General features: G+C 53.2%; 1 protein-coding gene across 1 annotated transcript in view; it reads right to left on the minus strand.

The window, feature by feature from the left end:
• The window catches only part of ABCC1 (ATP binding cassette subfamily C member 1), a 128,834-nt gene that overhangs the window by 10,040 nt on the left and 90,830 nt on the right, over window positions 1–27,964 (minus strand). The window contains exons 16-24 of the mRNA XM_059415249.1: window positions 26,928–27,054; window positions 23,792–23,968; window positions 21,878–22,045; window positions 19,603–19,786; window positions 10,294–10,384; window positions 8,101–8,236; window positions 6,469–6,676; window positions 4,988–5,298; window positions 746–945 (exon numbers count right to left, since the gene is read on the minus strand). Of these exons, the coding sequence (XP_059271232.1) occupies window positions 746–945; window positions 4,988–5,298; window positions 6,469–6,676; window positions 8,101–8,236; window positions 10,294–10,384; window positions 19,603–19,786; window positions 21,878–22,045; window positions 23,792–23,968; window positions 26,928–27,054 (1,602 nt within the window). The remainder of the gene's footprint in view (window positions 1–745; window positions 946–4,987; window positions 5,299–6,468; window positions 6,677–8,100; window positions 8,237–10,293; window positions 10,385–19,602; window positions 19,787–21,877; window positions 22,046–23,791; window positions 23,969–26,927; window positions 27,055–27,964) is intronic.

Genomic DNA, 27,964 nt, shown 5'->3' on the forward strand with positions numbered 1-27,964 from the left:
TTCCCATGACTGATATTCCCGGGTGTGTAGCTTCTCCCAAAGACAGAGCCAGATGTGACCCAGGCTCTAAGAATTCTGCAGGGTAGGAAGGGTCTCCAACAACTCATGGTCTCCTAGTCTTACGTTACAGGTGATACTGTGTATGACGGGGCTGACAGCTGGTTAGGATGGCCAACTCCCAGGGTGCTGCCACCCCCTCCCAGAATCTTTTATATCACGTCTCAAAACACGTATGAGGACAGCAGTGAGGAGAATACCCTTTTAGGGATCAGAAGCTTTTCTGAATTTAGTCAACAAGGAGTAAACTTCCATCCCGTCTTTTCCATTTGATGTTCTCCATCCACTCATGATCTTCGGGGCACAGCAATTTCAGGGGGGCCAACCTAAGACTGGGGAGTGGCTTCCCACGCTCATCACACAAGGGTACGGTGGGGGTGATGCCCTTCGGCCGAGAATCAGGACACAAAAATACTGGCGGAGTGTGCCCATCCCGGGTGATCTTACATCATCAGGACAACAGCGAACGGGTAGTTCGGCAGTGTTTCCTGACTCCAGGACAACGTGGTCGCGGCCCTCACTCAACACTTGGAGCTGAAGCGCTTGCGTCCGCTCTCAGGGGTCGCTGCGTCCTGTCCTCCCGCCCGGTGGGGAGGGCCCGAGCCTGGCTTCACACCCTCCTCCTCCAGGAACGAGGGCGGAGTTCTCAGGCCTCCACCTGCCCCCGAGGGGCCACGCGCGCGCCCACCTGTTGGCCACGATGCTGGGGTAATAGGCCTTCTGGTTCTCGTCCACCTTCAGATCGCTCTGGCGGATGAAGCGCTCCTGCTCCTCGAAGGCGCGGATGACGCTGACGCCCAGCAGGGTCTCGTTGAAGTGGGAGTACACCGGGGAGCGGCTCACCGACTCCAGGCGCTTCAGCTGCCGCGACGAGGCCACGTAGAACCTCTGGGGGAAGAGAACGGACCGGGCAGTGGGCAAAGCTCCTCTCATGCTGCCGGGTCCCCGGAGCTGCGCTGGAGAAAGCCTGGACCTGCACGATACCTCCGGGAGGTGGCAGGTGGGTGCTCGCCACATGCACAGAGGTGACAGTGACAGCAGCTAATGTTCAGGCAGAGCTCACCCTCCTAGCACAGTTCTTAATTTTTTTTTTTCTCAAAGATTTATTCATTTATTTGTGAGAGAGAGAGAGCCCACATGCTGGGGCAGAGGGAGAAGGAGAAGCAGGCTTCCCGCTGAGCAGGGAGTCTGTCGCGGACTCGATCCCAGGACCTTGAGATCATGACCTGAGCTGAAGGCAGACCCTTCACCGACAGAGCCAGCCAGAGGCCGCAATCCTAGCACAGTTCCAAGTAGTTCCAGAGATCGGCTCATGGGACTCGGACTGGAAATCCGGCAGGCACTCATTCCTGCTGATGCTCAGTAAACCAGAAAGATCGCTAGGCTCTCCCTTCAGGTCATGCGGCTACCAGTGGCCGAGCTGGGGTCTGGCCTCAGAGAACCTGGCTGTGAGGCGCGACAGTGTGCCTGACGCCACTCATCTCGGGGGGTGGATGGCCCCAGTGGAGGGCTTTGGGTACAGGTTTGGAGAACATCCAGGCCTCCACCTGACCCCATGGGCAGACGCCTATAGCCTCTGCTCCTGCCCTAACCAGACCAGACAGAACAGAAGCAACTCGCCCCCTGGACGCTTCGAGGAGCCATGCACAGAGCGCAGCCTGGTCCTTTGAGAACACTGAGTTCTCGTGGCCTTGGTCTGCCTGTCGGTACACACAGACCGGCGTCCCTGTTCCAGAGGTGCTCAAGATCTCACGTAAATGCAGCCGCCCCACAAGCGCTAGAGCCAGACAGTTGAGCAAGACCCAGAAACACAGGGTGGCCAGGGACATGGCCTCCCGGCCTCCCAGGGCCGCTCTGGGGTGGGGACCTTCCACAGAGAGCAGGAAACCTGTGTGGGGGGCTCTGAGGTCAGCAGCTTCCTTCCGGATGGCAGCGCACACGGTAACTGGCACCCACACCTGGGTGGCCTTCGGGGCCCTGACAACTCTTGGCTAACCCAGGCCCACGCCAGCCCGGGCGGTCCCAGGATGGTGGCTCTGCCAGCCCCTGAGGACAGGTCAGGTGACAGCTCACTGCCATGAACCAACTCCGGATGCCTTGGCCCTGCGGGATCTGCCCCGTGACCATCAGCTGTGACGCCTCCTCCCTCTGGCTTTCTTTCTAAATATCCCGGATGGAAGTCATTCCCGAGAGTCTTCCCTGTTCAACTTATCCCACTTATCCTGGGCTCAGAATTTTTACCACAGAAAGCTAATCTGAGATGTATTTGTGTTTAAACTCAGTTTTTTTTAAAAAAGAGCAACTGTTAGCTTCCCTTTTAAGCTCCATTCCAGGAGACGTAATTCACGCCCCAGACTCACTCACTCTTTCAGAGACCAAGGGCCTGGTGCTCCTGGGTAGGAGGAACGCTCAACACGCCCCTGCCTGAGACATGCGGCGCCTTGGGGGCTAAGCTGTCGGACCTGTGGCCGGGAGGCTTTCACGGATGCCGAAACAGCTCACAAACCAGAAATGTCTCCTTTAGGCAACAAGGAAGCCCCAACACAATTCCACATTGTCCTACCTCTTGCATCACCTTTATATAAAAATGACTTGCTTCTGAATTAAAACAGTAATGGATACCCATTTAAATGCTGGGAAGGGGATGATACAGATTAAATAAAAATTAAATACCCGGGGTGCCTGGGTGGTGCAGCCAGTTAAGTATGCAACTCTTGGTTTCGACTCAGGTCATGATCTCTGGCTTCATGGGATCGAACGCTACATCGGGCTCTGTGCTCAAGGCAGAGTCTGGTTGGGACTCTCTGCCCCTCTCCCGGAGTGCCTCCCTCCCAGTCTCTCTCTCTCTAAAATAAATAAATAGTTTTAAAAAAACCCTGTATTACATCCATGACTCTGAAATTTATTCCAGTCTCAGTGTAAAACCTTTAGATCTTTTCTGATGAGAGAGAACGTATGTACATCTAAAACCCACTTTTTCTTCAAGATACAGCATACATTTACATTACACTGGAAAATGCACCCAAATCTCCACAGCTTGGTGAATTTTATACTTAGTTACACCTGCACACCCACTACCTGACCAAAATCTACAACATCTCTAGCATCCGAGAAAGTTCTTGAGACTTCCGGGTCAAAAACCCCAAGGTGTTTCTCGTTTGGGGCTATCAGAAACCAAGATGCTAAAAATATTCTAGCACCCTCTTTTTTTTCTGGATGCATTCTCATTTCTTTTGCATATACACTAAGAAGAGAGTACAGGTGGGTTGTAGGGTAAGGACATATTTAGTTAAAAGCCATTTAAGAAAACCACACTTGGTGGCTCAGGTGGTTAAGTACCCAACTCTTGGTTTTGGCTCAGGTCATGATCTCGGGGTTACGTGACTGAGCCCCACGTCAGGCTCCAGGCTCAATATGGAGTTTGCCTCAGTCTCTCTCTCTCCCTCTGTATCTGCCCTTCCCCGCGACTCGCACACACACTCTCTCAAAGAGATATGTGAATCTTTAAAAAAAATAAAAATAAGAAAATTAAAAAATTCTTTCATAATCCCAGCCCTTAGAGACACGATATTTTCTTCTTGCTGTTTCCCTTTCCAGCCGTCACACGTGCTCTATGCCTGCTTAGCTGTCATGACAGGCCATATACAACAGGACCCTTTGCTGAACTGTCCTTGTTGTTTAAAAATAATACCAACGTTATACCAACAGCATCTCCCTCATCGTCCGGCTCACGGATAGCAGATCCCATCACAGAATGGCTGCACAGCGGCTCAAGGTCCTGCTGCTGGCAGCTGTGTGAGCTGCTGTAAATGCAGCAAGTGGCCCGTTTGGTTCTTCTGAACTGGGTGCCTCAGGGAAATGCACAGCAAGGGTATGAACAAAGGTCATATTTTTTGCAAATGCAGCAGATCGAAGTTTCTAAAAAAGCTGGCACCCGTTTAAGGATAACACAACGAGGGTGCGAGAACCAGACTCGCTTGCTGTGGTTCCACCTGCGTTTCTACTCCCCAACCACTGGGCCGCAACGTGGTGGAGTGTGGGGGTGTGGCGGGCTGGACCGAGGCCTCTGGACCTGGCACGAGCAGACACAGTGCAGCCTGAATATGGAGCGCTTCGCAGTTCTCACTCCTCTTCCGGGCTGCAGTCATTAGGCTCCCATCTAAACAACTAATCCCCTGGCAACTGTGCTGCTGCTAAGCTTTTCAGGGCAAAAAGGGGCAGTGCAGCATTGAGGTCACCAACACAACAGAGAGACGTGAGTTCGCACTCCCAGCTCTGCCACCAGGCCCTCGACACGCTCACCTACAGCTGCAAGCACCGTTTATGCTGCAGTAACCTAAGGGGCCACAAGGACTCAGCGGTCACATGCTCCCTTGCTCTGTTCCCTTTCCTTGGTCTTGTTTTCTGAACTACAGATTGATGGCTGGAGCTTTAGCAGCTGCCGTGGGCCAGGAGATCAACTTAAGAATGAAGGCTTATGTGAGGACGGGAGAAGAAAAAAAAAAAAGCAGTGATATTAACAGTCCAGGATAGTAAGAGACTTACTGTACCAGCCCTGAATGGCCCACTTCTACATTTCTACTGGGAGAGAGAAAGACAGATGTCTATCCTGCTTAAGGTGCTATTGCTCACATCTCCACTTTCTGCAGGGGGCTTACAACCTAAAGAATTTCATAACACTCTTAATTTTAAGAGTAGTATAATTGCTATACGCTATTTTTGTTATAAATTTTTATAATTTATATATATATACACACACACACACGCTCTGATAGGTATTTAAAGTGGACAAAAACAAATCCAACCTTCCTCCAGGAAATCCCCAACAACTCCAAGGTGGGGAAATGGTCAGGTGAAGTGAGCCCTTAGCTCACACGGAAGTAGTGTACACAGCCGGGGCCCTCCTGCTCCCCGAGACCCCACCTCTCACCTGGACGAAGAAGTAGATGAGGCCCAGCGGCGGGATGATGATGGCGGCCATGGGTGTGGCCAGCAGGATGATGATGCAGGCGCCGATGACGTTGAACAGGGAGCCCATGAACATCTTGATGACCTGCGGGATCATCGAGTCCACCGTGTCCAGCTCCTTGGAGAAGCGGTTCACCAGGTTCCCGCTGGGGGTGCGCTCGAAGAAGCTCATGGGGGACCGGAAGACGTTGTGTAGCAGGTCCAGATGCAGGCGGCGGGAAGCGAAGATGCCCCCGATGGAGACCACCATGGAGTAGCCGAACACCGAGATACCTACAAATACTCTCACGGTAAACACCGCGATGGGACAAGGGCCGGGGGCAGGAAGGAGTGGCCGTGCGGACACAAGCTTCTAAGACTCTCAGCTTCTAAGAATGACGACCATGACGAGGAGGACAGTAGTGCCTACTGTTTACTGAGGACTCACTATAGATTCAACACTATGCAGGAGTTTTACGTGCATCTACTTCTCACACTGACTCCATGTAAAGCCTCTTAGCACCCATTTTATGGAGGACACTCAAGGTCAGACAGGTGAACTCCTTTGCCCTCGACAGAGTCAGCCAACTGGCAGCAGAGCTGCGGTTCTGATCCAGGCAGCTGCTCCAAGGTCATGCTGATATTCCCTGTCCCACACTCCTCCAGGCCAGTGCCATGCAACAGAACTTTCTGTGATGTATTTCTAAAATGGGGGAAACGGTAGCTGCTACCTCTCGGCCCTGGTCTGCAAAAACCCACAGAAGTGTCCAGAACATAAGCAGACACTGAGGAAGGGCTCATAGCGGCTGTCACTATTAATGCTGCTGTGTTTGGGGACCTTAATGGGCCCAACGGAAGGGTAAACAGGGTTTCTCAACTTCCTCATTGCTGACATTTAAGGACAGATCATTCTCTGTTATGGGGGCTGTGCTGAGCACTGCGGGCTGCCCAGCGACATCCCTGGCCTCTGCACGCCAGGAACATCCCCAATCAAAGCGGTGATGGCTCTAAGGACCTCCAGACATGGCTAGATGTCCCCGTGGGACAGCACAGTCTGCACCAAGAACCACCAGACTGACCCAATTCCCACCCTCAGATGGCACAGAGAAGCCCACAAATTAGAGTCTACAGAAGCCCCTTGCAGAGCAACAAGGGGCGAGGGGGCATTGCCCGCCAATGCTCCAGGGTGGGTCAGGGGGGCTGCTGTTCTCAACTTTGCTCATCTGTGAAATGGGCATGTCGAGAGCATCTCTCCATCTCCTAGGGGCCTGTGAAACAAAGCACTCAAGAAATAATCATTCTGTAAGTATCTGAGTGTCTGCTAAGGGACAGGTACTGTTCATGTGAGTTTGGCTTAGTTTGAGGGGTCCAGAAAACACTCACAAACGGGGAGACTAAACTCCATAATAAGACATGGAAGAAACCGTTCCAAGTGTTCAAATTGGCCAGGGGAGGGGCCCCCACCTTGCGAAATGCCCAGGGCTCCATAGACGCTCAGCCGGACTTTAGTGTGCTCCTGGGTCCCGTTGACGATGGGGTCGTCGGTCCAGAGGCTGAGCCAATAGTTAGAGGCCAGAGCAGCAACGTGGTTACACAGGAAAAGAAAGATGCTCAGAAAGGAGATGAAAAGTCCGATCGCCTTCATGTAGTCCCAGTACACGGACAGCTTGACCTGCAGAGCCGGGGAGAGAAGGCTTGTGCAGGTGCTCCCGCCACCGCACCCCGAGGGCAGGCACTCCGGCAGCAGCTGGGCCATCCTGTTCCCCCGACCCCCACCTACGCTCGTACTCATGGCACATCCCCCTTAGTTACTTGACAAAGTCAGCACGAGATAAAGTCAAGGTCTCTGCCCTTATGGAGCTCCCAGTCAAGTGGCAAGACAGGCTTTCGGCGACCAGATCGACGCGTAATTACAGAGCAGGGCTGGCGCCGTGCAGGATTCCACATACATCCAGGCAGATGCAAGAGAAGCATCCCGACCTCTCGCGTTCCTGCGCCACCTCTCAGGGGTGGCTTGTTTCTGTGTGTACTTATTCTTCTTTTAAATGTTCTATTCCCTATTTTTTTTTTAAACATACCACATGCATTTTTAAAAATAAACTTGGGATCATTACCATAAATGGAAAATTACTGACAGGTGCCCAAAATAGAGGACTGTAAAACACATACAACAAAACAAGAGCTTGAAAGCAATTCTCCCGGTGACAGAGAGAAGCTGGCGATTTCTTAGCACTATGGACTTGAACATCGCGTCCCTCCAAGTTTGTGTGCTGGGACTCTAACCTCTGGTGTGATGTACGCAGAGGAGGGGCCGGTGGGAAGCGGTCAGATCGTGAGGATGGAGCCCTCACAGTGGGATTAGTGCCTTTAACAAAGGGGCTCCGGAGAGCTCCCTCACCCCTTCCCAACACTGAGGACACGGGCAGCAGACTGCGGTCCCTGAGCCTCCCTCGGAGCGAGCCCTCGCCGGGCGCCACAAGTGCTGGCCAGCCTCTAGGACGTGTGGGCAATAAAAGTGGGTTGCTCCTGAGTCACCCGGCAGCCCCAATGTTAGAGCAGCCCCAATGGACTGAGACACGCGAGAAAGATAAACGGGACTTTCTCACATTGGAATCATTAGGGCTGCCAGAGAAACAGAAGCACACGAATCCCACCACACACATGTACGTGCGCGCGCGCGCACACACACACACACACACAGTCACATGAGGTGAAGTGACAGAGGTGTTATCTCACAGAGAACCTCATCTGATCTACAACTTCCCGCACCGTGGGAAGGCGTGGTATAAAGCATCCGGGTTACCCAGAACCAGCAGAGGCCCCCAGCTGCTCAGAGGAGGTGGCGGTCAGTACGGCAGAGGCTCCAAACGCCGCCAGCCCTGGAGTCAGACCGCCAGGGTTCCCATTCTAACTCTGCTGCCCCTTGACTGTGACCTTGGGCAAGTCATCTAGGCTCTGCCGCCTGTTTCCGGCACCGGAAAAGAGCCCTTTCACAGGCTCGTGGAGAGACAAGATGCAACATCCACGAAGCGTTCTGCAAGGAGCTGGTGTGCAGTGACTTGAGCCACAGCCCTCTCCGGGGCAGCCGGCCCTCACCTGCCCTGTTTGTGCCTTGTCTGCCTCCACCAGCTTCCACGCGTCCTCTTTCTTGGCCCCGGCTTTCTGCAGCTCAGCCGTGCTGGTGTGGTGGTGGCTAACGTCCCTGCTGTAGGAGGAGGAGTTGCTGAGCTGTCTGGGGAAACCAAGGCACATGGGGTCATCAGCTTTATACAGATCAAGACACATTATCACAGATCACATGGCCCCAAGCTCTCTTTGGAGACCTCCTCAAGCCAGTCCATCCACCTGCCGATTTGTGACCCTGGCGAATGACACGGGTGGATGGGGGTGTGCTGTGTGCATACATGTGGGCACACGTGTAGGAACACCCTCTCTCGGCCACGGCTCAGACCCACAAGGGCAAAGGGACGGGGTGTGACTTCCATCCTGCTTGCTAACGCTCCCTTGCGCCTTCTTGGTTTGCATGTGTCAATGAAGCAAGCTCGCAGGCTGGAGGCCCGGGATGCTGGGAACAGGGGGCTCCAGTTAGGAAGCGAAGATGGTAATACAGGCCCCAAGGAATGGAATCCTGCCAACAGCCATGTAAGCTTCGAAGCGGATCCCTCCCCAGCCCTGTCTTTAGATGAGGCCCCAGCCTGGCAGACACCTGCTGTGACTTGTGCAAGGCCCAGAGTGGAGAAGCCAGCTGAGCTGTGCCCAGACTTCCCAAGCCACAGACTTTGAAGTCATCTGTTACATAGCAACCGATATGCCCAGTGCTACCTGTGCTTGTGCTCAGTCCACCCACGGTTCTCCCCAGCCAGCCTCTCACCGCCACCGCCCCTAGGTCCCAGGACCACTTGGAGGTGCTGCCTTGTCTCGGTTTTCCTAGCAAATTCTCAGAAGGCAGCAACCATGACTGATCCCACTGGCCACCTGCCTGAACCCCGGCAGTGCTCCTGCACGCCCTGGGCGAGACCCTATTCTACGTGATTCACACACATACACCCAGCTCACCACCCTGACAGGTGCACCAACAGAGGGGGAGATATTTCCACCTATCCCATAGGATAAAAACCAGAGTCGGGGCGCCCCACCCTTGGTTTCAGCTGAGGTCATGATCTCCGGGTACTGAGGATCGAGCCCCACACTGGGCTCCGTGCTAAGTGCAAGGTTTGCTTGAGATTTTCTCCCCCTGCCCCTCCAAACTCTCTCCCTCTGCCCCACTAGCACTCTCTCTAATAAATAAAATCTTGAAAAAAAAAAAAAATCAGATTCTAGGAGGGTACCGTGGGCAGTGTTCTAAAGGGCAGAGCTGCTCACGCCAGTTTCGTCTGGGTTCGTCCCCAGCCTCATTTCTGTGAAACCTCCTGACGCCAGGGAAGTGACTGCAGGCAGCCCCAGCACAAGCAATAGTGTGAGTGCTCTTTACTGGGTACTGAGGGAGGAAAAGCACTGTGCTAAGTGTGTCACATGCGCTATGCATGGAGGGCCTACCCCCAGCCCTCTGCGGTAGGCACACCACAGACCCTATCTGACAGGTAAGGAAACTGAGGCACAGAGCGGGTAAGCCACAAAGTCCACAGAAAGCTGCCCACTAAATCCTTAAGAATCTAGCTGAGAGCAACCTCCTTTACAGCAGCAAAAGCACAGAACTTGGGAGCGCTGGCTCAGAGGCAGGGCTTGGGTTCAAGTCCAAGCTCAGCTTCCGTCTGGCTGTGTGACTTGGGGAGAGCACTCCACTTGCTCACCTATCAAGTGGGTAGACAGGAGTCACCACCTGCAGGTTCAAGAGACTACACAGGGCTTGGCACCGTGCCTGGCTCCGAAGGGTACGTACAGCGTCATGGTCACTACTACTGTGACTATTTTGGTTCACATGCTGGCCCTAAAGGCCTGAACACTGTAGGCCCCTCTCAATGACTTGAGCAGAGACCCACCTCTTGCAGGGACCTTGAGCATCCCAAGTGCAGACAGACGGTTACCTCCTGAGGCCTGTGTGAGCCGTGGCCCCCGAGGAGAGCAGTGTGGCACCCTACCCTCCTTCAGGCCTCTGAAACATGAGGCCCCATAGCTATTTGGGGAAGGAGGCAGAAAACCTCCATCTTCCAGGACCCCGGGGAACTCAGGCATTCTTTAGTAGGTCACACAAGCTGCTGGTACCCTTGTTCCTTTTCTATCCCCGCAGGCAGGGGACAGAAGCAGGGACCTGCAGAGTCTACACCAACAGGTGTCCCTCTCCGCTCATACCTCTGCAGCTGTTTTCCTGCGACATCCGTCACCAGCATGCCATTCTCCATCTGCTTCCCCTCCTTCCCTGGACTGCTGACACTTGTCAACCCTGGCAGGAGAGAGGAAAGGGGGAAGTTGTGGTTTCCCGAGCTGGACGCCAAGACCACAGGCATTTAGGAAAACCTGTCACTTGGATGGGACATGGCAGATAACCTGGCCACCAGGAAGCTCAGGAAGCAAGACATGCTTGGCTGAGGCCACAGACAGGCTCCTGACACAGGGGCAAGAGGCCTGTAGAGCCAGCTGGCTTCCGTGGGGGCAGAGACAGTGACTTGCAAGCATCCCGAGGGTCCCAGGAGCGTCGGAGGCTGGGCCTGAGTATGTGGCTATCCCAGCGGCAGGCGACAGGTATAACATAGCTCGGTTGACAGCATCAGAGTCGCACAGAACTTAGTCCAAGGGGCCAGGATGCAAAGAGCCAGGTGGGGAAGAGCACACAGCCGTCTGGTCCCCAAGCAACCCAAACAAGGGTGATAGTCAAGCACCCCCCAGTTTTGACAAGGGCGTCAGCCAACAGGCGGGTCCCAGAGGGTACCCCGCCCTGCGCCCCAGTGCCAAGAGTTAACCCAGACCACGGGGAGGCCCAGAAGTCTGGGGTAGAGGTTACCTGGAGCACTGCCATTTCCTTCAACAACAGGTAGAGCCACCCTGAGGCACACCAGCCAGCCGGCGGCCCCAGTCCCAGGAATCACACCCCCGGCATCAACGCTCATCCCCAGAACCTCACTGACAGTGGCTAACACTGAATGCGTGGCGGCCCTGTGCTCTGCTGAAACACATCATCTCCCTTCATTATTCCAACCACTCAGGGATGCGTCATCATTACGCCAGCCCGGCTCTGATCTCACACTGGTGCCAGGAGAGAGAAAGCCTCCAGCAGAGATGTGGCGTAGGGCTCCCCAGAGCTGGCCCGGAAGAGGAGGGGAGGGTGTGCAGGGGAGAAGTCGCAGAAGGGGACTACTATGCAGCTCTGGCAGTGACAGGGTGACTCTGGGAACACGCTGACAGAACACGAACTGATATCAAATGCATAAAGACAGGCTCTTTCGGATGACAGTCACGGAAGAAATAGAAGAACAGACAGCGGGGCGGAGCACCATGGGGGGTGCGGTTGGGGGCGGGGCAACTCTGAACCGGTGATTTGCCATCTTGGTTGTGAACGACGCAGGCACCTGCGCACCCAGGGATGCCCCTGGCCCGGCTCTGGTTCCTGCCAGAGTCTGCGTGCAGCGAGGCCGGGCCCCCATGCAGAGTGAGAATGCAGTCAGGAACGGAGTGCTCTCTCCCTGTCTAGCTGTGTGTGGAAGGGAAGCAATAAACATCTCTGAGACTCGAAGGGCAAGTGACCACAGCTGCTCCTTTTGTAAGTGGGAGGATGAGTGAGGCCACATGTGGGCTTGGCACTACTCGCCTTATTAAACACGTTCTATGGGTAATTCTGGCCTGTAGCCAAGATAGAAATTCATCGCTTTACACGTTTCTTTTTTAACGGCAGCATCTTTTCTGCTTAAATTTAGAAAAATAGAGAACTAAATTTAACCAAAAAAGAAGAATAACAACAAGCAGGGCTTTCGATGCAGAGTATGCAGTCCGGGCTCACTGCACTGGAGGCGCAGGCCTGGCCTTGACCAACTCTCTCTGTGCCCGGGCAGGGGTGCTTGAAAACATTCCCAGAGACCTAGCCCCATGGCAGGGGCTCCAGAGAGCTCCTTGCTCCCACCTGGCTATGCAGGCCAGCCTCTGTAAGCTGCAGGCTTCCCTTCTGTTCCTCACTCAGGATGAGCCATAAGGTCTGTGGGAGACCTCACGGGGGCCTCCCATAACCCCCTTTCCCCACCCAATTAGCCCACAGATTGATACACCTGTGGGGACAGCTGGAAAATTCTCCTCTGCAAGGGGAGGGACCAAGAATCCTAGAAGGCAATGGGAACATGGGTCGGTCCACCTCTCCGTCCGCCTTCTTTGCAAGGAATCAGCTCTTCCCTCTTCCTACTGTCTTGGCAGACCCAAGGTCAGCCCATCTGAGTCCCTTCCCCAGGACTATGAACCATCAGGGGCCCTGAGGACCGAAGACAGTTCTGGCTGATCTGTCCTAAAGGTGTCTGATTCCCGGAGTTCCCATTTCCTGAGTCCTTGTTCCGTCTGGCCTCTGATTTCTGAGGGATCTGCTTCCCCTTCCAGGAAATACCCTTGTTGAAGAGGCAGGAGCCAGCTTCTGTGGCTTACAAAAGAGCCCTCTGACCCTCAGCTGCACGCTGCTGCGGCAGGCAGGAGGGATGGGTCCGCCCCGGCGGCTGGTTCATGCCTTTGCCTCACCAGAGGGATCTGGGGCAGCCTTCCACAGTGAAACTCTGCTAGAAGACATCCCCCACCCCCGTCCCCCTGCGTGCCCACGGCCACCTGTAGTAATTCCATCAGGCATGCATCGCCCTGTCCTACTTTGGTCTGCCGGGGTCCTGACCATGCCCAGGAGGTGACAGGGGGATCGTGATGGTCACACGGCGGGCCATTCACTGTCCACCCACTATGTGCCAAGCATTCTGCGAAGAGGATCTCCGCCAAGGCATGCTCATCACGGCCCTCTGACCTACAGAACAGTAACGCTTTGCCCAGGCCTCCCAGCTGAGGAACAAGAGATCTGGGGGTTCAGACCATCTCCCCAAGTGCCCACTGCAAAGTGTGGCACATAGTAGGTGCCCAGAAGTGCTGGATGAATGGAAGGGGACAGAAATACAGATGGTCAAGGGCCTCTTTCTGAATACACAGCACCAGGCCCGGTCTGCCCACATCCTCCTCCTGCAAGCACAGCTACTTGTAACCCCCAGGTCACTGACCTTCCCCTACCTCAACCACCACTTTGCCACCTGAGAATTCACGAGATCCAGGAAGTATTAAGAACCAAGCCAACACTCCCTCCTGGAACCGCCATTTAAATGCCCAGAGGGGATGGATGGAGGTCCTCTCCTAAGGCTGAGGAGCAGAGATGGCCAAGGCACCTGCCACCCTCAGTATCCCCATCCCACACGTACTGGGATGGTCCCAACAAGCACACTGCATGGGGCCAGCTCTTTCGCTAAAGATGATAAATGTGTTTAGACATAAGAAGATCTAGAAAAAGGCAGGCCAACCCTCAGACTCTACACCTGGTTTCACAGCAGCAGAAGGAAAAGAGTCAAGAGCTACAGCCGGGCAGGGCAGGTGTGGCGGCTGGGAGACAAGACAGCACAGGCCTTGGCTCTGGCTCACAACCTTCAGATCTTTGATGACAGATGCTGTTTATGAGCAGGGCCTGGGCTGTACACTGCCTTCTGAGCCAGACGCACATGGAGCCAAGAAAAGGGGAAGAGAAGGTGGTTTGGCACAGATGTTATCTTGGGCCCTCCCAGGCTGGGACGAGGATGCCTTCTCAGAGTTCTCACAGCCCCCCAGGCTTGCTTCCATCACTGCATTGAGCACCACTGCACCCTTGGTTATTTGGCATATGTCTCCCCCAATAGAGGGGAGACACCCTCAAGACTGTGAGCTCTTGAGAACAGAGTAGGTCTTACCCACTACTTTATTCTCAGCTCCAGACACATCAGATGGCCATGTGTGGTTGCACAGGATGTTCACTGTACAATCCAAGGGGAACCCTTTCACTCAGTGGCTCAAGTATCAGGTTCCCCATGGCACACAGCAGGCACTCTGCATAAACCTGATATGCACATGGACAGACTAACAAATGAATGGCCGAGTGAACAAGCAGAGCTGATCTTCCAGTGCTACAATGGGCACCCCACGGGCCACCATGATGCCATCATAAGCCCAGGCCCACAAAGCTGGTTTCTAAACCAGCCCTGGAGAAATGGTAATATCAGTGCATATTTTCTTCCAACCTGAGTATTTACACAGTTGTGTTAATGCCCAAAGCTTACATAGGACATGTCTTAAATAATCAAGGCATAATGTACTCATTTGTTTATTATCACACATTATACTGAGCATCTACTATGTGCCAGGCACTCTTCTCTGGTCGTGGGGATATAGAGGTAACCAAAAAGCCCTCATGGGGCTTAAACTTCAAGGGAGAGAAAGAGAGAGAGAACACACAAAAGAACAGATCCACAATTAGCTGTCAGGCAATGTTCAGAGCTACCAAGAAAACTAAAGCAGAGGAAGGAGGAATTGAAGGGGGCAGAGGCTGAGGGATGGTAGACAACAGTTAAGTTTTTGTTTTTGTTTTTAAAGCAAAGGCCCAAAACTTGTCATCTAATAAATGTTTCTTGAGTGCTTCCAGGTACCAGGTGTGAGGCTGTCATGCTGAGAAGCCTGGCACTGTCCCTGCTCTTGAACCTAGTAAGTACCACTCCCGGGTCTCCATGTCTAGCCAGTCACTTTGAGAAAGCCAGCACCTCAGAGCTCGCTGTTTATTCTCAAGAAGGTTCTGGAACTCTGCTTGGGCATGGGCCAGCAGGCCAGCCTCCCTCGAGGGAAGAATCCAAGTCACCGCTTTACAGTCAACGCTTCGTTTTTGACCAAAAACGGAATTGACCGGCTGCATCACCCAGCCCGATCCACCCGCGTCGGCCCAGAAAGTTCTCCATGCTCAAGTGGAAGAAATACGGCCACTGAGGACAGCCTAAAGGAATGTGCTGTGTGGACGAAGGACTCTCTGCAGCTGTTCAGTGTTTATGACAGATCCCGGTAATGGGGGGAGGTGCTGACGACCCACTGGTCAGAAAAGCAAGCAGGACTGACGGCTGAGAGTGCAGTGGATGCTGGTCCTCTCAGGAGGGAGGCCGAGGCAGGACGGACACTGACAGCCCCTCCTGCGGCTGGGCCAGGGGACGGACAGCCTTCTTCCTGGTTCTCTGCATTGTTCTGCAGTTTCTAACTGTCTAAAGCGAGCACGGGCTGATTTTATGATCAGTAAAAAAAGAAAAAAAAATCTTTCAGCAAAGATCTGAAAGACAGAGAAAATCAGTCACGAGCTTGAGGGAGGAATCGAGCAAGGGTCTGAGAGGTGGGCACACTGTCAGAGTAACAGTCCTTCTCCCCAGACCACAGGGAAGCACTGGGACACCGCGAGGCCAGGGCATGGCAGCGTTCTCAGCCTCAGCACTACAGATGCTCTGTTTTCTGGTGGGGGCGGGCCATGGGTGCTGTGCATGGTAGGCTACTTAGCAGCATCTCTGGTCTCTACCCTCTACGTACCAGCAGTCCATCCCCTCCCCCCGCAGTGGTCACAACCAAAAATGTCTCCAGACATTTCCATGTGTCCCAGGAGGCAAAAATGTACCCCGATTAAAACCACTGCTCCAGACTTTAGGTTCCTAATAAACCAGAGTAAACAGAAATAAATGTTCTTCACCTTCCGAGTACAAAGGATAATGAGGCAATATGTAACACTCTTTGTCACCTGGGGGCAAAAAAACAGGGAGACAAAAAGACAAAAAAAAAAGTTTCTGACCCATCAGTGTAATAAGTGCACCTGGGGAGGGGTCAGTATCTCCCCATCCTAGGCTGATTTCCTGGTACGTCTGCTCTCCCCTACCTGGGTGGGGAAACAGTCCCCCCAAACCAAACACTCTCCCCCTTCAGCCTGGGTGTTCTAAAAAAGACCTGATTAATCCAACAAGGGAAAAAAAAAAAGTTTCCCTTTAAGAGAAGCCAAAAATGTGGTTCCAACAAATCCAAGGTCATCGGCTCTTGGGAGTCAGTCTGCTGCAGTGGAACAAGAGTGGACCCTGATGCCGTATCGGAGGGGCCTCACTGCCCAGTCTGGGTTCAGACCCACAGGCCTCATGAGGGCTCATGTGCAAGGCTGTGTGTGGCTGGATTGGGAAAACGACCCCATGGCAGTGCGAGGGTGGTAGATAGCATTTTCGTTGCCAAATTAAGTGCTAATGTGGCCAAAGGGAAAAAAACGGGGGGAGGAAAAGGCACTGGCAGCAATCTGTGGTTCTGCACCAATTGCTTCGGGTCTGTTGGCAACGACAGAGGAAGGGAAGGGAGAGAAATCATCTGTGGTCAGCAGGGTTTAAGGACACTCCCTGGGCACCAGGCTAGAAGGGAGACGGACCATGCATTCTGGGAGGAAGATTCAGCTGAACGCAGACATATCGCTTGAGAAAGCACCCACGGTCATTTTTACCCAACCGAAGCAAGTCTGTAAGATACAGTGCTCCTGAGGTTGCCCTCCCCAGCACGACCTCGGCTTGACCATCAGAAGGCGCCAACTCTGCCACAGGAAGGAGGTTAAGACTTAAGGCAGAACTCCCCAGGCACGAAAGCACAGACATGCAGGAACTCATTCCGATCAGGAATGAAAAGCCGAAGAAACTTCTTGCTTCACGCTGGCAAAAAGAGATGCTTTGCTTTTAAGACCACTAGCGTTCATGGCAGCACAATTTGTACCAGCCACAACTGGAAACGACTCGAACAGTCACCAACCGATGAGTGAAAGAACAAAACGAGACGCGGTGGGCCCCCCAGGATCAGAACGACATGAGACACAGACACGCTACCTCACAGGTGAGCCACGAGAACCTCAACCCGGAGGGAAGGAAGCCAGGCATAGAGCACCGCACGGTCTAGAAGTCCATTTATGTGAAATGTCCAGAACAGACAGATCTTGGGAGAGATGTGGGCGGGGGGGCAGGAGAGAATGTGCAGGAATGGCTAACAGCTACGAGGTTCCCCGGAGGAGCGTCGAGAATGTTCTGAAGGTGATTCAGGTGATGTTGTACGACACTGAACACACCAAAAATCACACAACACTTTAAGTATGTGGATTGTGTGTTCTGTGACCTCTATCTCCATGAGGCACTTAGTACAAACCACTAGGACCCCCGCAGCAAACCAGAGCAGAGGAATGAATGAGGCCCCCACCCCACCCCGGGCAGACACGGAGACCACTGAAAGAAGCAGCAGAAGACCGAAGCTTAGACGCCAGACTTGAGGTCCCGACCCCACCAGCAGCCACCGTGCATCCTTGGACAAGCTGCTTCCTGCCTCTGATGTTCAGCAGCTTCTCCCTGCCTGGAGACCAAAATCCAAACACCTCACCCTGAAGGCCCACCTCTCCCCCCACCCAGTCTCCTGCCCACCGTGGTCTGGCCACACTGGGCTCTTTTTCTTTCCTTCAACACACTGACCTCACACCAGGCCTGAGGCTTGTACACCTGCTGTTCCCGATGTCAGAACACTGTTCCCCAGATGTTCTCTTTGCTGGCTCCTTTCCAAGCCACTGTCCCCGCCTTAGAAATAACTTCTCTGACCAGCCCCCTGGGCTGCCTTGTGCCAACCCCTCAGACCCCAGCTCATCATCCGCAGGTTTTTCTTTACGGCACTTCACGCTCTATGAAAGTGCTTCCGTGGTTCATTCCTGTCCTTCTCTCCCACCAGATTCTAAGCTCCGTGAGGACAGGGATTTGTCTAGATGTTGTTCACTTCTGTCTCCCCGAAACTATCAAGGGCTGGACTGCACCCCTGTCCCAAATTCCTACGTGGAAGCCTGAAGTGTCCAGGACCTCGGAACGTGACTGTATTTGGAAACAGGTTATTTGCAGGTGTAATTAGTTGAAAGGAGATCATGGGGGAAGGGGCTAACCCCACATAACTGGCGTCATGAGGGAAAGGGGACATTCAGAGACAGACTCCCACACAGGGAACACTGTGTGCAGACGAAGCAGATACTGGGGGTGAGGCCTCCTCAAGCCAGCGAAGGTCAGAGACTGCGCACAGGCCCGCAGAAGCTGGGGGAGGGGCGTGGAACGGACCCTCCCTCCGAGCCTCAGAAAGAACCAATCCTGCCAACACCCAGGTCTTGGGCTTCCAGCCTCCAGGACTGTGGGAGATTACATTTCTGTTGTGTGAGACATACCGTCTGTGCTACGTTGTCACAGCAGCCCTAGGCAAAGAACACAAGCATTTGACACACAGTAGATGCCAAATTTGAAATTTGGCTCAGTGACTATACTGATGAACCATAAATGGCTCTTTCTCAGCAACCAGGCCCATTCAGAGAGACGGGAACCTGGGTGTCCCTGGCAGAGAAGGGACCAGCTTCCCTAAGCCTTAGCTTCCTCACCAGGGAGCTGGGAATAACAATTCTACTCCTTCCTGAATTGCTCAAAGGCATCAAGGAGGTAACTCTCGCAGAGAACAGGAGCCCCGGTTAGCCCTCAGCAAGCATCCCATCACAGATATTTCCAGAACACCAGCAGCCCTGCCCCTGGGGACAGTCGCAGGCCTGCCTGGGGATGGAGTATGAAAGGAACGTGCCCCGGAGGCATGGGGAGTCTGTGATGAGCTCCGGGAAGCGGGAGGTCAAGGCAGGACCCGTGACCTCTCTCAGTGACAACTGAAGGCAAAGTAGAAAAGGTGTCAGATGACCTCCCCCCTCTCTGTGGGGTCAGAGCTCCAAGAAGAAAGGAGGAGCCTCCAGTCCGACCGAGGAACACACAGGGCAGCCTGAAGGTTGCAAACCAAGCCCCTGAATTTTAATCAAACTGAGAAGAAAGAAAAGATTCTTAGAAGTCTCACCACAGCAGCCTCTGCATGAGGACAGGGCGAGGCCCCGGCTTTCCGAGCGCTGGCTCTGGAGAGCACAGGGGGTGCGGCTGAGGGTAGGCAGGTCTGCGGTGACCTGGCCGGTGCCACGTGCCGGGGGTGGGGGGGTGAATGATGGGCGCTCCTCCCAGGAGAATCATGACAGCAGTTGTCGTGCATAGAACATTCTGTGCCGGGCACCGTGCCCAAGGCTCGATGGACGACATCGAGCACATTAACTCTCCACCAACACCAGGAGGTTGTCCTGTTATTATGTTGCTTTATCAGTGAGGAAACTGAGGCTCAGAAGGGTCTGGAGGACCCTGGTAAAAGGAGCAACAGGACTCAAATCCAGTCTCACCAACTGCCAGGCCACACACGCGTTCAGGCACGTGTCCCCCGGCCCCAGCGTCTGTTCTGAATGCCACATGTCACCGCTTCCCACAGCCTCTTGGGAGCCAGGAGGACTGTAATTCTCACTGTCCCCATTCCCGCCACGAGAACCCTGAAGCTCAGCTGCCCCAAAGCCACCTTGCAGCGAAGGATGAGGACCCGGGCCCAGGTCCGCTGCCGCAGCCATAGGGCACTGGGACCCCCTCTCTCAAGTCAGCCCCGAGAGCCGAAAGATGATCCTTCCTCAGAGCTCCTGAAGGGGCTGGCGAGGCCAGCTGGAGGGGGTACTGGGGGAACCTCCGGGAGGCAGTGGGGGGCCCGGCGAGGCACCCCGCGTCCTACCTTCATCCTGCTCAGCCTGCTCCTGCTCGCTGCTGGCGTACGTGCGCAGGAACTCCGCGAAGGCGCCGTCCCGGGCCAGCAGCTCCTGGTAGGAGCCCATCTCCGAGATCTTGCCGCTGGTCATGACGATGATGATATCCACCTGGGGCAGGTAGCTGATGCTGTGTGTGACCAGGAGCCGTGTCTGCAGGCAGAGCGGGGACCGGCGGGGGTCAGCACCCGGGCACGACAGGCATCCCCCAACACCTCACTGGCCCAGCTTGAGTCTGAGCGCCTGGGGCGCCCCGATCTGTGGGTGCCTTCATTCAACCCATGCCTGCCAGGAAATGGGGGGCAGTGGGGAGGGAAAACGGGCCCCGGGCCTCGCACTCCACGGTCAGGGGGAGAAAGGATGGAGAGATGTTTGACAAAGTAGGTGCTGGGTGTTGCACGAAGCAAAGGGGACGGGCCGAGGGCTGCGGTTGCAATTTTAACAAGGGTGATGGAGAAGCTGATCTGTGGACGACAATTTGAAGGATGAGGGGAAGGCACAGTGGATGGATAAAAGAACGAAGCCGATACAAAACAATTCACATGCAATGGCTTGTTTAAAGTAAGCACCCCCCAAAAAAGACGCTACAAAATTCGTACACGCGTGTGTATTTTATCCAATTAAGTCCAGGTTGGGCAGGACACTCAGCAAACTGCATGAGTTGACCAACTTTTCCTTAAAGGGCCAAATGGTAAATACGATCGGCTTTCTGGAGCCTCCAGTTGCGACGGGAACATAGCCGCAGCGGGAAGGCGGCCGCGCATAAGATGGGAGAGATGACCTGGCCGTGTCCCAGTGAAGCTTTCCGTACAGACACCGGCATTTCAGTTCAATGCCATTTTCATTTTCAGAGGTTTTAAAAGACTATTTTTCTTCGGATTTTGTCCCAACCACTGAAAAATGAGCTAAGACTTTTCTTAGCCCAAGGGTGGTCCAAAATCAGGAAGCAAACCAAACTGCTGACCTCTCAAGGCAAGAACTAGAGTGCAGGAGAAGGGAGGGACCCCCCCAACTTTATATATATTCTCATACGCTTTGATTTTGTTACCATGGGCATGTATCATTCTGATAACAAAAATTTTTTTAAAGATTGTATTTATTCATTTGACAGATCACAAGTAGGCAGAGAGGCAGGCAGAGAGAGTGGGGGGGGGGCGGGAAGCAGGCTCCCTGCTGAGCAAAGTGCCCGATGTGGGGCTCCATCCCAGGACCCTGGGATCATGACCTGAGCTGAAGGCAGAGGCTTTAACCCACTAAGCCACACAGGTGCCCCCAAAATTTCTTTAAAAATCACATTTATACAGAATTTGGGGGTGTATATGGGAATGCTTACAATAGGTTAAGCAGCATGTTGCTTACTATATATATATGCATGATATGAAACCTTAGACTTGGGGGCGCCTGGGTGGCTCAGTCATTAAGCGTCTGCTTTTGGCTCAGGTCAAGATCCCAGGGTTCTGGGATTGAGCCCCACATCCGGCTCCCTGCTCAACAGGAGACCTGCTTTTCCCTGTCCTGTTTCCCCTGTTTGTGCTCCCTCTCTTGCTGTGTCAAATAAATATATAAAATCTTAACGAAAAAAGTTAAAAAACAAACAAAAACAAACCTTCTAAGACTTGAAAGAAAGAAAATCTCTATGAGCACAATCCCAATTGTTCACAATTGCTTGTGTGTTTCTTTTTCTCGTATTTTTCTGAATCTCATCTGTTTTCCCCAAGGGCATGTGTGTTCTTTCTTTCTCCAGAAGCGGGAAGGGGGGGTGGGGAGAACCAGTGCTCCCTCCCAACCACCCTGTAATTCCCCTAAAAACAATCATCATCATTAAGAGAAAATCCATTTCCTGTCCCATTACAGTGCTAAAGCAGTTTTTGTGCCCCCAACTTCTGTCCCTCAGCCCACGGCCACCTCAGCAGGGAAGGGGGTGCTGCCTGCTCAGTCAGAGGGGAAGGGACTTCCCTCTGTGAGGCCAGCCCTGTAATTAAATCAGGAAGAGGGGCCTCTGTTGGCCACATGGAGACAAGGACCGCAAGTCAGTGTCAAGGACATCCTGTTACAAAGACAAAGCAAGGAGGCTGTCCTGGGAAGGTATCCAAGGGAAGCATGAGAAATGTGTTCTTAAGTCCAATTTATAAAAAAGAAAATCCTGGAAAGTGGGAAGTGCATGATTCCCCAAGGGGAAACATTCTGACTTAAGTGAAGATGTGAGACAGCCAGATACCCGAGCCTTGCCCCATCAGCAGATACCTTGTTCCTCAGCATCCCCTTAGGACCAATCACATTTTCAAATATGTGTTTTCCCACGTGAGCATCCACTGCTGACAGGGGGTCGTCAAAGAGGTAGATATCGGAGTCACAGTACACGGCCCGGGCCAGGCTCACTCGCTGCTTCTGGCCCCCAGATAGGTTCACACCCTGTGGAGAAACACAGCAGAAGAGTGGGTTTCCCGGGGAGCCTTGCAACCTGCGGACGGGGAACCCCACTCAGGACGCAGCAGACCCGGGCCGGTGACCCTGCAACACAACACTGCCTGCTCTCGCTGGAGCCCAAGGCCACAGCATGAGACTGTATCTACATGACCTGGGCTCAAGGACTGCCGTGGGGTCTAGCCTCTACGAGCTGCTGAGCAGACACCCAGCACAGAGTGGAAATTCAGCAAAGGCTGGCTGGCGGCCACCAACGATGGGGGACTACAAGCAAGGCACCAGGAGATGCGGTACTGACCCTATTGTCGCTGCCGCTATTAGAGTTAATAGTGGACACTTCTGTGAGCTTGCTCTGATCTATCACTCACTGGAAACCACACAGAACTGAGGCAGGCTGCACTCTGGGGGTGCCAAAACCCAGCCCCACTCTCCAGGAGGAAAGGCACTGCTTTCAAGTTCACACGGGAGCACTCCACAGAGCACAGAGCAGCAGTCCCAGACCTCTCTCTGGCAACAGCCTACCAAATGTTACTTCCGGATGTGGCTGGGAAATCAAAGGGACACCCCCCGACCCCCGCCAACCAGTTAACTGCCCAGTCTCTTCTGAGAGATGCCCGCCCTCCCCAGGCACTGAGCTGGGGTCCTGGCAGCCAGGGTTCTCCTGGATTGCCTCTCTGGCCACAGCTCTTTGGCCCAGGGGTAGACACCAGACCCAATCATATTCTCTCACTCTGTATTTTGGTACTGGGACCCAGGCAGGGAGAATCAGAAGTCTCCAAGAGACAGAAGACGACACTTGGGTTAAAACAACAACTAACCCAGCTTCCTCTGCTAACTGCAAACCCAAAGAGTCCTGCTAACAGTTGTTTTTTCTTTCCAAGGAGCTGTAGATTTCCCTCAAATAAAAGAAATCATTTAGCAACTAAGGAAGCTGGCGGAGTCACCCTCTTATAACTAACTAAGGAGTCAGGAAAGCTCCTTGGTGCTGCTGTGGCACATCTGTACTCCTCAAGCATACCAGATAACCACCGGAGTGCTGGAACAGGCTTGCTGGGTGAGGAAAAGCCTGTGCAAAGGCCCTGAGGTGGGAAGGGCCTCAGACAGGTCACTTAGCCCTTCTATGCCTCTTCCTCCTTACCCATGAATTGGAAGTAACAGTAAATCCCATCTCATGGGCTTGCTATAGAGAGAGAATGCATATGAAATGTTTACCACAGGACGTAGCACACAGTAAATGCTGAATATTAGCTATTATATCATTATTTTTACTACTACCCTTATTTTGTAGGGGACGGTGGCCCTCTGAATCACTGATACCCCTCCCCCTTGTAAAGTGTCCTCTGTCATGTGATTATGCGGTCACGTGACTGCTAAGGTAGCGTGCACTTCAAGGTCTCTTATCTTTCAGTTCAATCCGGTGAAAACAACCATGTTTTACAGGACACTGTGGGGAGGATGCAGTTTGGGTTTTGTTGTTGTTGTTTTGGGCTTCTGCAGTCGCCATGAGAAGAGCTTCCCCCTGCAGGAAGACGTGTGGGGCAGACCCCAGCCAAGCCCACGGTCTGGAACCCGGCTCAGTGGACCTGCACTGTGGAGCGGAGCTGTCCAGCTGAGCCCAGCGTGGATCAGCCACCCTCGGTCAACTCGCATGCCCACAAATGGAAGAGTAAGGATTTAACATCAGCCCCTAAAATTGTGTGGCTGCTACAGGGGCCATGCTGCAGCCGTACTGACCTTCTCACCAATCTCTGTGCGGTCCCCGCTGGGCAGGATTTCCAGATCTGGGAGGAGAGCGCAGGCTTCAATGACAGCCTTGTAATACTGTTCCTGTAGCTGGCGGCCGAAAAGGATGTTTTCTCGGACAGAATCATTCTGAATCCAGGCCTGCTGGGGGACGTAGGCCACTGAGCCCTAGGAAGCACAGACAGAAGGCAGCAAACAGACAGACAGCCTTGGTTAATAAGACGGCAGTCAGCCAGCCCACCCACCAGGGGGGCCCTACTTTCCAAGATACTTTCATCACACCCACTGTTTCAGGAGGGGGTAAACAGAGTCACGACAGCCTTGGATGCCAGAGCTGGGATCAGACCCCAAGCTAGGTCAGACACGGACTCTAGGATCAGGAATTCAAGAGTGCAAATCCACATTGGTGAGGTCACTGTTTTACGTTTACTAAGTATTTCCCCAAGTTCCTCCAGCAGCAAACAAAACTGCTTCTCAAGAATAAGAAGTTCCTGACATGATTATAAAACAAGACCATTTATTTTTAAAGATTTTATTTATTTATTTGACAGACAGAGATCACAAGTAGGCAGAGAGGCAGGCAGAGAGAGAGAGAGGAGAAAGCAGGCTCCCCGCTGAGCAGAGAGCCCGATGTGGGGATCGATCCCAGAGCCCTGGGATCATGACCTGAGCTGAAGGCAGAGGCTTTAACCCACTGAGTCACCCAGGCACCCCAAAACAAGACCATTTGATTACAGTTACGCTAAATGCTAAGAGAGGAAAACGCAGGAGTCCTTCAAGAAGTTCTTTAAAGAGGGAGACCTAGTTTCCGTCGTCAGGGAAGAATTCCTTGGGGGAATTCCCCAATGACATGTAGACAAGGACTTCAGTATCAAAATCGTCTGTTTCGGGGGCACCTGGGTGGCTCAGTGGGTTAAAGCCTCTGCCTTCAGCTCAGGTCATGATCCCAGGGTCATGGGATCGAGCCCCGCATCGGTGACTCCCCGCATGCTGACTCCTCTCTCTCTGCCTGCCTCTCTGCCTACTTGTGATCTCTGTCTGTCAAATAAATAAATAAATAAATAAATCTTTAAAAAAAAAAAAAAATCGTCTGTTTCAAAGTGTAGCGTTCATTCCCACGTGATCAACTGCAAAGACTGTCATGAGAGCGAGGGCCAGGGGAGGGCGTCTGCTTCATGTATTTCGGGAAGGAAGTTTTAAATGAGGATGGACAGGTGAGGATACACTGGTGTGACAAACACGAGGCAGAAGAGCAACCCGTCAGATGGAGCAGCACGGGCAGAAAGAAGAACCTGGCGCGTCCCGGGACCAGGAAGGCCAGTGTGACTGGAATGTGGTGGGAGGAGCGAGCAGGAGACCGGGGGTCCGGTCGCACCTGGCTAGGAGCCCTGGTGAGGAGCGCGGGCTTTACTGGGAGCGAAAGAGGAACAAGCAAAGATTCTTACCTAAGGGAATTCTAGGGGAACAAGATTGGGAGTGGGACCCAGAGGTCCCTAACTTCAATCTTCATTCTCAAATAACTGAACTGCTGACTCTAATACCATAATTTACATGAGGCCAAAAGGTCACAAAGCCTCACCACAGAGCCCAGATCATTCAGACATGGTGTGCACACGCCCCACCCAATAAAAATATTTGGAAAAAAATCAGTATTTCAAGCACATTTCTAGAATGCTCCTTTGCACGGCAAAACAACCAGTTAGAAATCTGTCAGCCCATCACACCAAATCCTCAGTGAACCCTCCGTCAACTTTTAGATCCAGCATTTTTGTATTTAAAGGTTTTTGACTTTAAAACAGCAGTTCTCAACTGGGAGCAATTCTGCTCTCCAGGGGACGTCTGATGTCTAGACTCTCTTGGTTGTCACAACTGGAGGCTGTTACCAGCATCTAGTGGGTAGAGGTCAGAGATGCTCTAAACATCCTACAAGGAACAGCACAGCCCCCCAGCGCAGAAAACCATCCAGCCTGCAAGGTCAACAGTGCTGTGTGGGTAGAAACTCATTAACGAAACACCACAATGTGGATGGTTCGGAGTTTTCTTCAGTCAAGCGAAGTCTCACTGTTCGTTAATCTCATTTGAGTAACGTGTACTTGAAAACAGTGATGGCACATTTCTTAAAATAACAGCTAAATGTCACCAGTTTAGATCCAACAATTATTAACGTGTACTTCTCTACTAACGCATGCCAGGCTAAAGGGCCTCATGCAAACAAAGAAAGGATTTTGCTCTGAAATAAGAACTCCATAAACCAGCATTCCAAAGAGCAGATTCTGGGAGACATTATTTCTGGGGAGGCAAACAGCTGTTGAACAGATGAGGAAGAGTGTGGGCAAATACCTCCGGGACACACTGGGTTAACCGAAGTTAAGTAAGTTTTCCTCTCCTTGCAGGACTTCTCAGAGCCTTTACTTTATGAATGTTTGAGTCTCTGAGAGGGAGGGAATCTGAGTTTGCAGTATCTCCCACGCTTTTGGGAGCCCAGAACTGTCTATTACCCAAACTGCAAGGTGACTTTGCTGTAGACCACACTCCAGGAAAGGCTGGATCAATAAAACTTGGGAGGCAAGCTTTCTATACCAGTGAAGTCCTCTGTGGGGAATAAGCCTCATGCATAAAACAAGGCTCTTGATTGCCAAAGAGACTCATCTGTTCACTAAAGCAGCCTTTCAAACTGTCCCAAAGACACAAAACATTTTAAATTTTGCTACATTTATAAAACACAGATACGAAAAGAGATCCATGCACAGGAAGAACAAGCCAGAAAGACTCACACTTTAAGAGAGACCACGAGATGCACACTGAGTGCCACAGATGGGGAGAGAACGAGTGGCCATGAGTGGACCAGGGAGCATCCGTGTATTTTTACTCAGTGTTTACTGAGCGCCTACTACTTGCTGCGCACTAGTCTCGATGCCGGGATGCAGCAGCAAATTAGTGGCATCAACGCTCGCCTTCCAAGGGGCCACAGAGAAGAGCAGAGAGAATGGGAGAGACAGAGGGAGTTCCTTGCTGCCTCACTTCCTGAACAAGGCCCGTCATGAAACAAAACCCAGCACCCCGCTCGCCCTTCCCCTCAGGCCCGCAGCGCCCCCGCGGCCCCCCATCCACCCGGTCTTCGTCTTACCTTGACAGCCACGCATCCCTCCACCTTGTCCATCTCGGCCAGGAGTGCTGAGAGCAGAGACGATTTTCCACAGCCCACCTGGCCCACCACAGCCACCAAGGAACCTTCCGGAATGGAGAAGGTGATGCTGAAATGACACAAAGGCTCTGCCTCAGCCTCGCTCTCACCTGAACAGGTGGCGGCCCAGCACGGCTGGATGTACCCTGAGCGGAGAGAGGCAGAAGGCAGGGCTGTCACGAGCCCTGAAAGTCTGGAAATTACTCCCGCCATTTCCCCCGCTAAGCTAAACTCAGTGGCCAGTCTCAGGGGGCCGAGGTGTGAGAGGCTCCAGACAGCTGCTGGGATCCAGATGTGTCTCAGAGAAGCAGAGGCAGCGGGAGACACCTGGGGTCGGGGGATCAGGTCACAATAAGGGAGCCAATGCAGGTGGCCCAGAGGGACAGACACCTCACTCAGTGTGAACTCTGAAAAGCAAGCAGCACCAGACACGGAAACCTGTGAACAACTAGGAGAGAAGGCCTGAAGGTGTGAGAGAACAGGTGTGGTCAGGGACCCACATGCCCACCACATAGGACGAGGCAGTGGGGAGCAAGGCTGGTGTCCTGAAGAGGTGGCAGGGGGCAGCCACACCTGAAGACGTCACAGTTCGCGGTGCTAAGACGCTCACACCTCGTGGATGGGACTCGGGGTCTGAAGCCTTAGGCCCTGACGAAGATGACGGAGTGTGAGAAATGGGTCTCTAGAGAAATCACCCCCTCAAAGACGGCAGTGCCAAGTACAGTAAGCTCAACGCTCCGCCAGCAAGACTGCCTGTCCGGGGCCGTCGCTTGCTGCCAAGTTGGGGCTAATTCCACGCACCCAGGGAGGGGCAGGCACCCCGAGCCCAAGGCCTCTTTGGGTTTCCTTCCTTTGGCTATGCTTTACAATGGACGCTATTATGATTCAACCTCTTAGTGGAAATGCTGTTACGTTCTGCGGTCACTGATTGGTTAGTGCTTCTGAAAGTGCAGCACGGTTCCACCGAGGACGCTTTTGTC

This window comes from Mustela nigripes, chromosome 11 (genome assembly GCF_022355385.1).
Source record: "Mustela nigripes isolate SB6536 chromosome 11, MUSNIG.SB6536, whole genome shotgun sequence".
Lineage (NCBI taxonomy): Eukaryota > Metazoa > Chordata > Mammalia > Carnivora > Mustelidae > Mustela > Mustela nigripes.